The 15,765-nt window shown below is 43.5% G+C and overlaps 2 protein-coding genes across 6 annotated transcripts in view; both read right to left on the minus strand.

Moving 5' to 3' along the window:
- Positions 1-3,635: 3,635 nt before the first annotated feature.
- CUNH15orf48 (chromosome unknown C15orf48 homolog) lies at positions 3,636-10,846 on the minus strand. Of its 5 annotated transcripts, none has more exons than XM_014453502.2 (5): positions 10,638-10,846; positions 6,407-6,473; positions 6,174-6,262; positions 5,199-5,259; positions 3,636-3,909 (listed from the first exon to the last, which is right to left on the minus strand). In XM_014453502.2, exons 1-5 carry the CDS (start codon positions 10,802-10,804, stop codon positions 3,841-3,843), a joined length of 453 nt encoding a protein of 150 aa, XP_014308988.1. In that variant the 5' UTR covers positions 10,805-10,846; the 3' UTR covers positions 3,636-3,840. The 5 variants fall into 5 exon arrangements, with proteins under 5 accessions (XP_014308988.1, XP_023607456.1, XP_023607455.1 ...); XM_023751688.1 differs by having other exon boundaries at positions 6,407-6,468; positions 10,638-10,814; XM_023751687.1 differs by lacking the exon at positions 10,638-10,846 and adding an exon at positions 8,782-8,980.
- Positions 10,847-11,037: 191 nt separating this feature from the next.
- Positions 11,038-15,765, minus strand: part of SPATA5L1 (spermatogenesis associated 5 like 1) — a 20,135-nt gene continuing 15,407 nt past the window's right edge. Inside the window, 2 exon segments of the mRNA XM_014453499.2 lie at positions 11,038-11,272; positions 15,492-15,617. Coding sequence (XP_014308985.1) covers positions 11,168-11,272; positions 15,492-15,617 — 231 coding nt within the window. The 3' untranslated portion in view covers positions 11,038-11,167.

The raw sequence follows: 15,765 nt of genomic DNA on the forward strand, positions 1-15,765 counted from the left end.
CTCCATTAAGTAAAATGTTTTATCTCCTTCTCCAACTTAAAGCCTTTTTCTGGTGCCTTCGTGCCTGCAGGATAATAGCATAAAGGGCTCTACACATTCCACCTGCTCCACTGTACACTCCAACATGAAACTCCATCATCAAACTACTTCGTTTCCAGAATATAGCTCCTTTATCCCTCTCTGCCTTGGTAAATGTGCCTCCACCCAATGGCCTTGCTGACTTCTAATTATTGCCTTTTCAGGAAACTAGACTGGTTAGTCCTGAGGGGTCCATCTTCTTTGAGACGCTTCCCTTTGCGCCCTGTGCTCACATCTATCTTTGCTTCACGGTCACTGTATAGCTTTGTAGGTGTCTCCCTTTCCTATGCCAGATCCTTGAGGCCAGCACAAGGCCTACCACATAGTGAATGCTCAATAATTGTACTTATTTAAATTACATGAAAATGTTATATTTTTAAAGTTCAAAGTCCACATCTAAGAGAATCTTATCCAGATGAAACTCGGAAGAGAGCAGTTCAACACAAGCTTCTCTGAAGTCATTTCTGTGACCACCTGTTTATTGCGTATTCGGTACAACCACCTAACAACCAAGTGAGGCAACTGAACCCTGAGTTGGATTATGGACTGAAAAGTACAGTCACAAGGGACATTGCAATTAGAGAAAATGGAAATGGATTATATGTTAGGTGATATTATTGAAATAATGTTCAGTTTCTTGGGAATGATAATGGCATTAGTCAGCCAGGGTGTCCTTTCTTTTAAACATAAAAAGCTTTATGATGTCTGTAACTTATTTTCAAAGAATTCATTTTAAAAGAACATAATATAGCCCTAGCTGGTTTGGCTCAGTGGATAGAATGTTGGCCTGCCGACTGAAGGGTCCAGGGTTCGTTCCGGTCAAGGGTACATGCCCTGGTTGCAAGCTCAATCCCCAGTAGGGGCGTGCAGGAGGCAGCCGATCAGTGATTCTCTCTCATCATTGATGTTTCTATCTCTCTCTCCCATTCCCTCTCTGAAATCAATTAAAAATAAGTAAATAAAAGAGCATAATATACAGAGAGATATATAAAATGTGGGAAAATGTTAACTGATAAAAAAAATGTGAGTATTCTTTGTACTAATTGTTCAACTCTGCATGTTTGAAAATTTTCCCAAATAAAACATTCAGGGAAAATGCTAAGAACACAACCAAAATTAAAATAAATATTTTGAAATTTGAAAGGCACAGTCATCCCTCACAAATTTGCTCTCCTCGTTGACCAACCATCACAACTGTTGGTTTTTATTTGCCTAAATGGTATCATATCACACTTGAGAAACTTAGGCAAATAAAAGTGTGCTTCCTAATTGGTACATGTAATTCCTTGAGATCAACCGTTGAAGATTTTCATCTAGGAAAATTTTCAGTGATAAGGAAGCAAGAAAGGTTGGTGGAAGTAGTCTTGCTTTAGTCCTTTCAGAATTGCCAAGTCTCTAGTAAGAGCTAGTTAACTTTGCTGTGAAGGTGATAAAAATTTAGCCCTTCTCTTAAATTTCTATTATATTCAGAGGGAAGTTAAGAAAAACAATAATTTATCACCTTTATTTAATATAGTTAATGAATGCCCAGCAGGTGTGGCTCAGTGGTTGAGCATTGACCTATGAATCAGGAGGTCACAGTTTGAGTCCCAGTCAGGGCACATGCTGGGTTATGGACTCGATCCCCAGGAGCAGGCGTGCAGGAGACAGCTGATCAATGGTTCTCTCTCATCATTGATGTTTCTATCTCTCTCTCCCTCTCCTTCCTCTCCAAAATCAACAAAAATATGTTAAAAAAATAGTTAATGAACCTATTTTATTAGATAGTCTAATGTACCCAAGAGAATTGAAAATATATAGCTATAAAAACAAATAAAATAAGAAAGAAAAGAAAAAACAAAAAATTAACAGAAAACATATGGCTACACAAAATCTTGTACATGGCTATTCACAGCAGCATCCTATATAATGAAGAAGTGATAGCAAATTAACCCTCACACCCTCACAAGAAGGCTGCCTATGACCAGGCCGGCAGGGGGGTTAGTGAGGGACTACCAAATGACTGAACAAGCAGGCTGCATGGGCAATTAGGCTGGCAGGAGGGGCAGTGAGGGGCAACTAGACCAATGGGAGGCAGTTGGGGGTGACCAGGCCAGCAGGGGGGACAGGTAGGGGCAACCAGGCAGGCAGAAAGGCGAGTGATTAGGAGCCAGCAGTCCAGGATTGTGAGAGGGATATCCGATCCTGGGGATTGGGCCTAAACCAGCAGTTGGACATCCCCCAAGGGGTCCTGGATTGGAGAGGATGCAGGCTGGGCTGAGGGGACCCCCTCACCCCCCTGCACGAATTTCATGCACTGAGCCTCTAATTATTCATAACAGCCAGAAATAGAAACAATACAAATGTCTATCAACTGATAAACAATGGGACATTAGTCATAGAAAGGAATTAAATACTGATACATGACACAACACAGATGAAAATATTATGCTAAGTTAAAGAAACCAGACACAAAGGCCACATAATGTATAATTTCATTTGTATAAAATGGTGAGAATAAAGAGTTTATTAGTGTTTGTCTGGAGCTAGGGATAGAGGGGTCAGGAATAGGGAATTATTGCTAATGAGCACAGGGTTCTTCTGGGGGTGACAAAAATGTTCTGAAATTAGATGGTGGAGATGGTGGTAGAACTTAGTGAATATATTAAGAAACACTGAATTGTGCACTTTAAATGGATGAATACTATGGTATGTGAATTATATCTTAATTGTATTTTTAAAAGTTAACATAGCCCCAGCTGGTTTGGCTCAGTGGATAGAGAGCATCAGCCTGGGGACTGAAGCATCCTGGGTTTGATTCCGGTCAAGGGCACATGCCTCGGTTGTGGGCTTGATCCCCAGTAGAGGGCATGCAGGAAGCAGCCAAACAATGATTCTCTCTCATCATTGATGTTTTTCTCTCTCTCTCCCTCTCCCTTCCTCTCTGAAATCAATATATATATATATATATATTTTTTTTTTTAAGTTAACAAAGCAATTTTATGGAACACTCCGAGGGGAACCCAAGGGCTTGCTGGGTTTGATTGCACCTTTGGTCTCCAAGTCACCACTGGCCAGAGCAAAGAGGGGCCCCAGACACTGCAGGGTGCTATGCACCCTCCCCCCCAACCACCCTCACAGGGTCATCGTAGGGCCAATCTCAGCAGACCCCACATTCCCACTCACCACCAGAATCCCAGTACAGTCTTCGTGTACGTCTCATACCCCATCTCTTCTTCATTGTCCTTCACTGTACTGTCCTGTACTGTCATCCAATATTTGGGTTTGTTCATTGCTTTATCTCACCTGTATCTAAACAGTGCTGAGCCAACAGTAGGTGCTTAATAAATTTCTAGTGGATGAATAAAAGTTTACACAGAAATTTGCACTGAATATTAAAATATGACTCTATGCTTTAAAATGTTTTTTCTCCCATAAGACTTTCTCCTCCATTTAAATAGGTATCTAATCTTTAAGAAATCTTGCACAAATGGTGTTTTATTATAGATAATAAAATTTATGAATCTTTATGTTAAAACATTCAGGCATCATAAACATAAATATTTCAATATTCAAAATTCAAATTTACAACAAGAAATTTATTTTTAGACTGTGGTTATTGCTGTGCCAACTTTATAATTCCTTATTCAGAGTCAAAAGTGTAGGCAAGCCCTAGAAACGTAGCAGAAGCATTTCCGCACACTGGATCCATAATCTAGATTGTGCAGAAGTGTTTCCGCTAGATTCATAGGGCGCTCTATGGAAGAAAGAGGCCAGGACTGGTCATCTGGTTGCCCTTCGGACCTTCTGCAACTCTTCAATGGGTTTCCATTGTTGGTTGATTGTTATAAGCTTAAATAAAAAAGCAAAATAAAGCATTTCGTTAGGATCTGTCCTTCATCCTTACATCCCCCTTTGGGATGTGTCCACACTCCTCTTTAGAAAAAGCATCACCTTAGCATTTGTAGCCAAACAATCACCTCCTCTTCCCATCTCTAAAGCATGGACAAAACAGTAATATGGGTTGGTTTCTATCACACTCAACCTCCAAAAAGCCCTTGGGTTCCTGAGTGTTACAGGATCAGAGAGAAAGGTCTTATCCATCCGTCCCCTTTCATTTAACAAGATCTAGATTTTTAAATTTCCCATGGTTTTATAAGTTTACAAAGTAATCTGCTCCCTGTGCGTGGATGTGTAATGCTCCTAGTACGGGGTGTGGCAAAATTTCCTCATTGTAATTACTCAATTAAAGGACTCACAGTCAGAGATTCTCATTTACCCTCACAATTCTTCTATTACCCCAGGACCTAGGCGATGTAGGTAGTTTTAAAAGATCCTAAGTGTCCTCACCAGGTCAAACTGTGTTATTTGAAAGTTTTGTTTAAAAATAAAATAGCTTTCCTGACAGACCTAAATAGTGTTCAATGTAACAGACTAAATGTTTCTCACTTCCAAAATATTTAAAATGTAAAAAGCATTTGCAATAGTCTCAAAAAGGTAAGTGAATATTAGTTACTTTTGCTTAAAATGCAACTTCTGTTTTCAGGAACTCCTGCAATGGTCCATAATAGACCTTATATTAACTTTAGATAAATTATGGAAAAAGTGACATATTAATATATGGGCCAGGCATGGTGCTAAAGGACTCTCTGTATTTTATCTTCTTTAATCCTCTTAAGTCTGTTATTGTACCCATTTTATAGATTCTGAGAACCTCAGAGAGGCCAAGTTGTCTAAATCACCTGTGAAGCTCAGCTGGTGTGGCTCAGTGGTTGAGCGGCGACACATGAACCAGGAGGTTATGGTTTGATTCCCAGTCAGGGCACATGCCCGGGTTGTGGGGTCTATCCCCAGTAGGGGATATGCAGGAGGCAGCTGATCAATGACTCTCTCTAATCACTGATGTTCCTCTCTCCCTCTCCCTTCTGCTCTCTGCAATAAAAAAATATATTTTTTTAAAAATAAAATTGCCTGTGAATAACGAGCAAGAGTCTGAACTAGATCTCTACAACTCTGTAACACTCTCTTTAACACTACATACACCAAATGGCACCCTAAAAGTGAAAGGTATTAAACCTATTTTGCTGACAATGATGCTAAGGCTTGGCTAAATGTAAATCACTTTTTAATGCGGCAATTACCTTTCCAGGTACATTGGGATCCACATTTTCCCAAGGTTCTGGATTTCTTTTTCGATCAATGCTAAACAGAAAAGAAAGCTGATGAAATATTAACGTAGGTGCATTTAAACCAGCCCTGATATGGGGTCTATAAACATGCTAGGGACAGATCCGGACTGCATGCTAACTAAGGCTTCCATCCGTTGGTGAGCTGCAATTGACGGGAGATTCCTTAAAGGAGCTTCGGTTTGGCTCAGACACTAGGGGTTATTTCCTCTGCAGGTGAGGAGGTCTGGATTCCACTTACTGGGCTCGACTGGAGAACCTTCTCTAAAGAGCAGCAGCGGTGGAAGTCCAGGCCAGGAGGAAGCACTAATGTCCTTGCCCACAGGACCAGCAGGAGGGCTGGGCTCGGCCGCTGCAGGGGGTGACCCTAGGGGTCCTGGGTCCCGCTCCCAGAGCTGCCCTTTCCAGCCCTGCGAGCTCAGTTCCAAGTTTCTCTTTTCCTCGTGTCCCAGGAAGCCTGGTATTTCACTTATTATATCCACAGCTGAGATTGGGTCCATTGCAAACAACTAAATCTACAAACTCTACTGCATTGGGAACGATCTTTCCAGTAAACTGAAAGTTTATTTTATTTTTTTAGTAAACTGAACATTTAAAATTTCATTTAAAATGATCTAAGTCTGATAGCCCAAAAGACCATTTAAGAATTTTAAATGTCAAAACTTTATCAAACTTTACTTTGCTGCCGGAGAAGAGGGAGTGGCAGTGGATGGAAGGACACTGAGAACCAAGGAACGAACTAATTTTATGAAAATCACAATTTGCAGTCTTCTGACACCAGGATGCTTCCCAGCCCTGACTCCCCTTCTCAGCTGGGCGGTTTTGTCCAGGGGAGGGGGAAGGGGAAGAAGGAAATTGATGTCATACATTTCATAAGCTGCAGGTCCCCCAACATTTCTAAAAACGTGTCTGTGAATGATGTCTACTTACATCACATCGGGTTTTTTATTAAGGGAATAGACAGCAAAAGATGACGCTCCGCTCGCTGCCGCCGTTATGATTAACGCCAAAGGAATAAGCTAACAGAGAACATTGAATTCGTTAAATTAAGGGCAAATCCCGCTGCTTCAAAGTGAAATGTAACAGAATAGCTATGCACCACCCGCTCATCTTTAAAAATAAAAAATTGTAGTCAAGATTTTTCCATTGCTTTAAATACTTACTTCCTTATTTTTCATCAGGACTCGGAAAACCTTCATGATGACCGCAGTGTAGAATGCCAAATCTAGACTAAAAAAAAAAAAAAAAATCCAAGATGTTGATGAAATTTCAGCCCCTAGGACCACACTCCGTGGGCGCCAACAGATCCAACGAACTCTCCAAGGCAGCCTGCGGCCGGCTCACCTGGGGGCGGGGCGGGGCGGGGCGGGGCGACCGACGCGCGCGCGGAGGATGCAAACGACCACGACCTCAGCGGCCGGCCGGGCGCGCTCCTTATAAACTGACCATAACCGTCCGGAAGGGCCGGGCCGCGGCGCTCTGGTCACGGGTCGGGTCGCGGACGTGCGGGACCTGACTCGCTTTCCCCGCTCGGCGCCCGGCGCGAGAGCGCCCCCTGCAGGACGCCGCGCGCGCAGACCCTGCGCAGCCGAATGCGGGCGCCCCCTGCCGTTCGCTGCGATTATTACCCGCCCTGGCTGGGCGTTGGCGCTCCGGGAACTCAGGGTGTGGAAGCGGGTGGTACTGAGAACAGGGGGATCGCTGCTGGCCAGGGCCTGGGTGAAAACCTGCGCCCTAAAAAAGGGTCCGGAAAAGGAGCTGCAGAGCCAGAGGCAGCGAAATTAGAATTACACCCAGCAAGCCACATTTCCGCTTCAGTGAATGCCCAGGTTGATGAACTTGTGGGAGATGCAAGGTCAGTATGGAATTTGGTCTTCCCCAGGATGACTACCAGGCACAGCTCCCACCTTTTAAACCCCAAAGGAACCCACTCAGGACACTTCATCCTCTGTGGCTGCCCCAAAGCCCATAATCCCTCGGGGGAGCTTCCCTTCCCCACCAGAAACTTCTAGCACCTTCTCTAGCTGCTGCAACCCAGGTTTTCAGGGATGTGGAGCTATACTGCTTGGTTCCCACACACCAGGAATTAGATTTTAGTCAGCCCAGCTCAGGCTTTGTAATGAAAATATTATTTTATTAAATACTTTTTGCTAAAATTAATTCTGCCTACCCTTCAGTGGGTACCTAATTACCAGGTTTAGCAATTACTGGATTTGCTCAATTTTGGCAGGTCTGGGGGTATACCTTTGTCTAAGGTTATTGATGTGGCTCAGAAAGGAGTTTCCGCTCAATGCACAGGGAAAACTATACTTCCCAGGTGCTTAGAAACTGAAGTATTTTAATTTTCTCACCACTATTAAGAACAACTCTTGGAAGCTGTCCAGAGCCATCCTCAAATCAGATTAAAACGGAGTCAAAGCCGACAGATTGGTGGTGGTTACCAAAGGGGAAGTGAGGTGGGGGAGGATGAGAGGGTAAATATATGGTGACAGAAGGAGACTGGGCTTCTGTGGTGAGCACACAATACAGATGTTTTATAAAGGTGTACACCTGAAATGTATGTTACTAACCAATATTATCCCAATAAACTTGGGGTGTGGGGGGGAACGAAGTCAAAGAAATCCTTGATCTGACATCATCATTTATTAAGTATTTTAATGAGAGAAAACACATGGCTTTTGTCCTCAGGGAGCTTCCAAAGTTCTGATGAGACATTTTCACATCAAAATTCAGCTTCTAACCAAAGTATGGGTACCAGACTTCCAGACTGACACTAGGAACTTTTTCTAGAAAAAAAAAAAGGGGGGGCCTCCAGCTAGAGCCTGAGGGAGGGGTTCCAGCCAGGGATGGCAAAGGCTCAATGCTGCCTTGTCCTATAAAACCAATACGGATGGAGAATATGAATGAAAGCTGTCAGAATTCTAAGTTTTCTAGGTATTTCCCCTACTACTCAAAAGTGAGGGGTCAGGTTGTTAGAATAACTTAGATGAATTATATGCCTATAAATAATTATTCCCCAAATAGTGAGGTTTGGCTTAATCAATGTGTCCTGGCTTCAATCAGAAATAGAAAATTTTCCAACTTAACATCTATGACTTCATATATTTCATGCACTACGCTCTGATCAGACCCTTAATTCCTTTTGGTTGTATGTAACTTTCTGCGTGATTTGTCTGAGACCCATGCTCCCAGCTGCCATTACTGTCTCATTTGCGTATACTTGTGAGTGAAGAAAGGCTCAGTGAGATGCTTACCTGATATTGTTAGATGAGAAAAACAAGTTACATAGTAAACCATGTCTTATCTATGCATCCATAAGGAACTGGAAGGTTAAATACTCAAGTGTTTTCTTTGTGTTCATCTGTATTTTCTAGCATTCTAATTGCTTTCATAATAATGGAAAATAAAGATGTATACATAATCTACCTCCTTAAAAATACTTATAAAAGGAAAAATAGTAGCTATACAGTGGAGAAACTCAATAATTCCATAAACAAGTGGTCAAAATTAACGTGATCTCTAAGGACACAGCACTTACATACTGCTCACTGGTAAGGCAGAGCCTGAATCTATCATGGTGCCATATCAGACAAACACAGATCAGGAAGCATCTTCTTACCTAATAATAGACAAACATGGTAATTGACCATACCTTCGCTACGCCTCCCATTGGCTAATCAGCGAGATATGCAAATTAACTGCCAACAAAGATGGCGGCCAGCAGCCACGGAGCTGGAACGAGCAGGAAGCTTGCTTGCTCCAGGGATGGAGGAAGCAAAGGTTCCCCGCCTGCCGCGGCCCGGCTCTGAGCTCCGAAAGCAACAAAGTTTCAATTATAGAAGCTAAACAAACCCCAGATACCTGCTTTCAGCGGCTGTGGCCACAGAGCTGGAGCGCAGGAGGCTTTCCCTCCCACCCGCCCTTGCCGGCTCTAAGCTCCTCTCAGGCAACAAAGTTTCAATTATAGAAGGTAAATAAATCCCAGATACCTACTTTTAGCCAGTGTGCCCACTGAGCTAGAGCCTTGGGCTGCCCCTGGCGATGGAGGAAGCCAAGCCCTGGCCCCAGGCTACAAAGTTTCAATTATAGAAGGTAAATAAATCCCAGAAAAAAAAAGAAAAGAAAAAAAGGAGAGGCTGGGAGCTTCTGTTGCTGGGGAGGCTTGGCCAGCCTGAAAATGGCCCTCAGCCCTTCACCCAGACTGGCCAGGCACCCCCGTGGGGACCCCCCACCCTAAAGGTGGTGTGGCCAGCCTGAAAACAGCCACCAGCCCCTCACCCAGGATGGCTAGGCACCCCAGTGGGGACCCCCACCCTTCAGGGCAAACCAGCCAGCCCCCACCCATGCACCAGGCCTCTATCCTATATAATAAAAGGGTAATATGCAAACAGACCCTAACAGCAGAAAGACTGGGAATGACTGGTCACTATGGCACACACTGACCACCAGGGGGCAGACGTTCAATGCAGGAGCTGCCCCCTGGTGGTCAGGTCGCTCTCACATGGGAGGAGCTCTGCTCAGCCACAAGCCAGGCTGATGGCTGCCAGTACAGCAGTGGTGGTGGGAGCCTCTCCTGCCTCCTCAGCAGCGCTAAGGATGTCTGACTGCAGCTTAGGCCTGCTTCCCGCTGGCAAATGAACATCCCCCAAGGGCTCCCTAGCTGCCAGAGGGATGTCTGATTGCCAGCTTAGGCCCAATCCCCTGGGAAATGAACCCAAACCAGCAGGTGGTCATCCCCCGAGGGGTCCCAGACTGCAAGAGGGCACAGGCCGGGCTGAGGGCCTCCCTGCCCCGTGCACAAATTTTTGTGCACCGGGCCTCTAGTTGTTCTATAAAACAATTTGTACTCTTCAAAAAATGCCAAGGACAAAAAAGACTGAGGAACTGTTTCAGATTAAAAGAGGCTAAAGAGTAAAGAGACAGCCCAGCTGACGTGGCTCAATGGTTGAGCATCTACCTGTGAACCAGGAGGTGGCTGGTTCGATTCCTGGCCAGGGCACATGCCTGGGTTGCAGGCTCCATCCCCAGTAGGGGTGTGGAGGAGGCAGCCGATCAATGATTCTCTCTCATCATTGATGTTTCTATCTCTCTGACCCTCTCCCTTCATCTCTGAAATCAATAGAATATATAATAAAAGAAAAAAAAAAAGAGTAAAGAGACAGGATGACTAAGTGGAGCATAGGGTCCTAGACTGGATCCTGTATGACTACTGGCACAATGGAGGAAAATCATGGGTCAATAGATTGATATATTGTATCAATGTTCAATTTCCTGAATTTGATAAGTGCACTGTGGTCATATAAGAAAATACCTTATTTGTAAGAAATACGCACTGAAGTATTAAGGGGATGAAGGGGCATTAGATATAATACCTATTCTTAAACACAGGCATACCTCAGATATACTTCAGATTCGGTTCCAGACCACTGCAATAAAGTATCACAATAAAACGAGTTGTAATCTTTTTGCTGGTGGAGAGTCTTGCCTTCAATTTGTAAAAAATGCAACATCTTGGGAGCGTAATAAAGCAAGGCGCAATAAAAATGAGGTGTGTTCAGCATATAGCAAAATGTTAAAAAATGGTGAATATGGGTTAAGAATATATGAGTTGTTTGTGCTATTCTTGCAACTTTTCTGTAAGTATGAAATTATTTCAAAATAAAGTTTAAAAGCAATCAAACAAAAACAACCACCCCACTACAAAATCAACGTAATATATATACTTTCTTTCCAAATTATGGTATTTTAATATACCTTTTAGAACTAAGATGAATCTTGGCTTATCAGGCACAAGATTGTTCTATTTTTTTATTTACAGGAAATACCATATATACAAACCCTAAAAGTGAATTTGCAAACTATAGTGCAAGTTCACATTTTAATTGATACTTGAGCAGGCATGTAATTTTAAAATATCCTCTAAGTTAGAAAATCCTTGTTTTTGAAATAAGTTTTATGGTTTTTAGAAAGTGCTCCTGTTTCACTGTGGTTGCTTCTAGTCCATCTTCTTGCAGAGCCAGCAAGGCAGCCTATAAGAGACAATAAGAGATAAGTTGCTCCATTTCTGTTTTGTAATATATAAAGTCTGAATGCAAAAATCTCAGTCATATTTCATAGAATTCCAGTATCCATGACAGTAAGAACATTAAGCTAAAAAGTTAATGATTGAAAGTCCTCTTAGAACTTTGCTTCTACATTAAACTCTGGCCTTAAATAAGAAAAAGCAAATTGCAGAATAATATATACATTATGAGCCCATTTACATACTTAAAGATGAAAGACTATCTTCTTGACCTCAGACTAGGAGTTTCTAAACAGGACACAGCACTGACCATAAAGGAACAGATCAAATATATACTTTATGACCCAACAATTCTCTTTATAGATATATACATACATGAAACACATATATACTCATGTATACCAATAGACATGTTCAAGTTGTTCATAGCAGCATATTTCATAATAGCAAAATAGCAGTAACCTGAATGTTCAGGAGTGCTTTCCTTAGGGATAGAGAGTGGGAAGGCCCAAGAAAAGCTTCTGGGAAGTTGCTAATATTCTTTCTTAACCCGAGTGGTGGATATACAAGTGTGTTCACTTTATGTTAATTCAATGAACTGTATCCTTATGATCTGTGCATCCTTCTGAATGTTATATTCTATAGAGGTTTATGGAAAGAATATATGCACCCCTATGTCCCTTGTAGCATTATTTATAACTAATAAATAGTGGCCAGGTGTATGAATTTGTGCATATTGAAAGGAAATTAATTAGAAGAAATATTTTAATATCGCTATTCGCTCTTGCTCTATAATAGAAGTGTCAACCAAATTCACGATCGACAATGACAGATAGAAACACATGCATGCGACTGGCACCAGCAAGAGCTTTATATGTATCGTGCATGCGCGAGTCAACTTAGCCTTTTATATATGGTCTATATCAGCCGTGGGCAAACTACGGCCCGCGGGCCGAATCCGACCCGTTTGAAATGAATAAAACTAAAAAAAAAAAAAGACCGTACCCTTTTATGTAATGATGTTTACTTTGAATTTATATTAGTTCACACAAACACTCCATCCATGCTTTTGTTCCGGCCCTCCGGTCCAGTTTAAGAACCCATTGTGGCCCTCAAGTCAAAAAGTTTGCCCACCCCTGGTCTATATAGAAGAAACTTGTTTAATTATACCTGCTTTCTGATTTTGCTAAACCTTTTCCAGCCCACTGAAGCACCCCAACTTCTCTTTCAGGTAATTGTCAGCAACACAGCAGTAAATATCAACATGAAGCAGATTATTATTGCAGATCACGCAGAGAGAACAAAGGGTAAAATATTTAACTGTAGCAGTGTTTGACTATATTCTGCACAGTGAGAAAACCTGAAGTCATTTTCAAGTTCCACCATTTCTTACTTCTTTTCAGTCAGGTCAAGTTTCTAAGCTTTCTAAATCTCTGTTTTCCAGCTAATGAAAAGAAAATAGGATTCTACTGAGTCTCCTATCTACCTACTCCAGGACTTCTGTGAGGATCAAATGAGATGAGGCATGGGAAAATGCTTCACAGACATTTGGTTAAACTGTAAAATGTTTCCACCTGGCTATAAAATGTCATGTTTCTGGGCTGAAGAAACTCCAAGGAGGCTAGTCACTAGGGAGAGGAAGCTGGGTGTTGCTACATGATGTCATTACCCGGCACCCACAGCCACCATTTCCAGGCTGGGCTGGGCTGTGGGCCACATTTTGCGCCATGGGGTCTCGGCAGCGTCAGCTGCGATTTGGTGGGCTGTCACTCCAGGTTGGTGGCGGGGCCTGTGTCCCACTTGGGGGGAGCCGAGTGTTGCTTTGTGGGCGCCAGGTCCACGGTGCCATTTCTCTGTAAATGGACAGTGCGCGTCACGGCAGCTCCTGCATTGAGCGTCTGCCCCCTGGTGGTCAGTGTGTGTCATAGTGACTGGTCGGACAGTCGGACACTTAGCATATTGGCCTTTTATATGTATAGGTAGCCAAGGTATGGAACAATTCAAATGCCCATCCAGAGAACAAGTAGATAAAAAAGCTACAGTGCACACATAGAATGGAATATTACTCAACAATCTACACTAATAAAAGAGAAACATGGTAATTAGCGTACAACCGCTACCCTTTTCATTGGCTAATCAGTGAGTATATGCAAATTAACTGACAACCAAGATGGCGGCCGGCAGCCATGCACTGAAGCGAACAGGGAGGCTTGCTTGCTCCAGTGACTGGCGGACTCCAACGTTCCCCGCCTGCCGCTGCCGGCCTCTGACCTGGCCGTTTGAAACATTGTAACAAATATAGAAGCTAAACAAAACCCCAGAAACCAGCTTTCAGCCGCCGGGATCTCAGAGCTGGAGTTATACATTGTTTCGATTATAGATCGCAAACAAACCAGATACCAGATTTCAGCAGCGGAAGCCTCAGAGCTAGAGCCAGAGCTAAAGCTGGCCCAGAATGAAAAAAAAGAAAAAGAAAAAAAGGAGCGGTTGGGAGCTTCAGTCAATCGCCAGCCTGAAAGCAGCCCTCAGCCCCTCACCCAGACTGGCCAGGCACCCCAGTGGGGACCCCCACCCTGAAGGGTGTGTGACCAGCTGCAAACAGCCATCATCCCCTCATCCAGGCTGGCCAGGCACCCCAGTGGGGACCCCCACCCTGATCCAGGGCACCCTTCAGGGCAAACCAGCCGGCCCCCAGGCCTCTATCCTATATAGTAAAAGGGTAATATGCCTCCCAGCACTGGGATCAGCGAAGCCGCGAGGCCTCCTGGCACCGGATCAGCGTGACAGGGGGCAGCGCCCATACCCCCTGATCGCCCTGCGACTCTGTGTGTGACAGGGTGCGGCGCCCCAACCCCCCCCCCCCCCCCCACAGGCCCTGCTCTGTGTGTGACAGGGTAGAGCCATAACCTCCCCATCGGCCCTGCCCTGAGTGTGACAGTGGCAGTGCCCCAACCCCGATCGGCCCTGCTCTGTGCGTGACAGGGGGTGGCATCACAACCTCCCGATCCGCCCTGCTCTGTGCATGACAGGGGGCAGCGCCCCAACTCCCCAATCGGCCCTGCTCTGAGCCTGACCAGGGGCTGCACCTAGGGATTGGGCCTGCCCTCTGCCACCTGGGAGCAGGCCTAAGCCAGCAGGTCATTATCTCCTGAGGGGTCCCAGACTGCGAGAGGGCACAGGATGGGCTGAGGGACACCCCCCCCACCCCCCAGTGCACAAATTTTTGTGCACCGGGCCTCTAGTAAATAATAAAAAAAGAAATCCTACCATTTGTGACAACATGGATGGACCTAGTGGGTATTAAGTGAAATAAGTCAGAAAGATTAAATACCATATGATTTCACTTATATGCAGAATCTAAAGAACAAAATAAATGAACAAACAAAATTTAAATAGGCTCATAGATACAGAGAACATGCTGGGGGTTGTCAGAGGGGAGGGGGTTTGGGGCACTGGGTGAAAAAGGTGAAGGGATTGAGCAGAACAAATTGGGAGTTACAAATCAGTCATAAGGATGTAAAGTACAGCACAAGGAATACAGTTAATATTATAGTAACTATGTATGGTGCCAGGTGTGCCCTGAAAATATCGAAAAGACCACTTTGTAAAGTATAATCATCTAACTTGGAACTAATACAAAATAATATTGAATGTAAACTGTAATTGAATAAAATTAAAATATTAATAAAAAATTATTAACAAAATTCATGGGAAGGGAAAACTGGACAATGGCTTCTTTTGCCCTAAAATAAAGTCTAAATGCCTTAACGTGTCTTATAATGACCTGAGTGATCTAGCCACTGTCCACCTCTTCAATAATGTCATTACTTATCTCCAATTGTCTGCATATTTTATTCCCTCTGCCTCAAACGCTGCTCTTCCCTCCTTTAGCCTGCTACTCCATCATCCTCCTAATTTCAGTTTACACATACCCTCTCTCAGAAAGCCTTCTGTGACACCCAATCTGGGTTGGTGTTCTTCCTAGATGTTTCCAAAGCACCTTAAATTCCCCCAACTCACTACATTATTTCCAATCGCCAATTAGTATTATGACTTGCCTCTCTGCACACTCCCCATCAGCCCATCAACTCTATAGGACGGGGCTGCATCTGTCTGTTTCACCCTGCCCAGTGCCTGCCACATAGACGTCTTTCAGTAAATACCGAGTGAATGAAGATCAAGGAAGACATGTTCTGAACCATAGATTTCTCCACCAATTAACTTACTTCTTTGCAGAGGTTTCTAAGATCAGCTCCAGAGAAAAAACAGGTTTCTGCTGCTAAGTTTTCTAAAGAAACATCAGGTCCCACTGGCATGTTTTTTGTACAGACTTTCAAAATAGAAAGCCTGCCCTGGAACAAAATATAATATGTTTGTAACCTTATAACATTTATGTTTGATAGATGCTATATTAAAACATTTCAAGTTATAGTTGCCTATCAAATATATATATATGTGTGTGTGTGTGTGTGTGTGTGTGTGTATAAAAAAAGAATATAT

The sequence above is a fragment of the Myotis lucifugus genome, unplaced genomic scaffold, assembly GCF_000147115.1.
Source record: "Myotis lucifugus unplaced genomic scaffold, Myoluc2.0 scaffold_23, whole genome shotgun sequence".
Lineage (NCBI taxonomy): Eukaryota > Metazoa > Chordata > Mammalia > Chiroptera > Vespertilionidae > Myotis > Myotis lucifugus.

What these genes read in the sequence shown, in the direction of transcription:
- CUNH15orf48 (XM_014453502.2), bottom strand. Translation starts at nt 10,804, where the DNA reads ATGCTGAACACACCTCATTTTTATTGCGCCTTGCTTTATTACGCTCCC. An exon ending in GAATCTGAAGTATATCTGAG is followed by an intron (nt 6,474 to 10,637) that starts GTATGCCTGTGT and finishes TTTTTTTTTTAG; the next exon opens with TCTAGATTTGGCATTCTACA. An exon ending in ATCCCAATGTACCTGGAAAG is followed by an intron (nt 3,910 to 5,198) that starts GTAATTGCCGCA and finishes TTTTTATTTAAG; the next exon opens with CTTATAACAATCAACCAACA.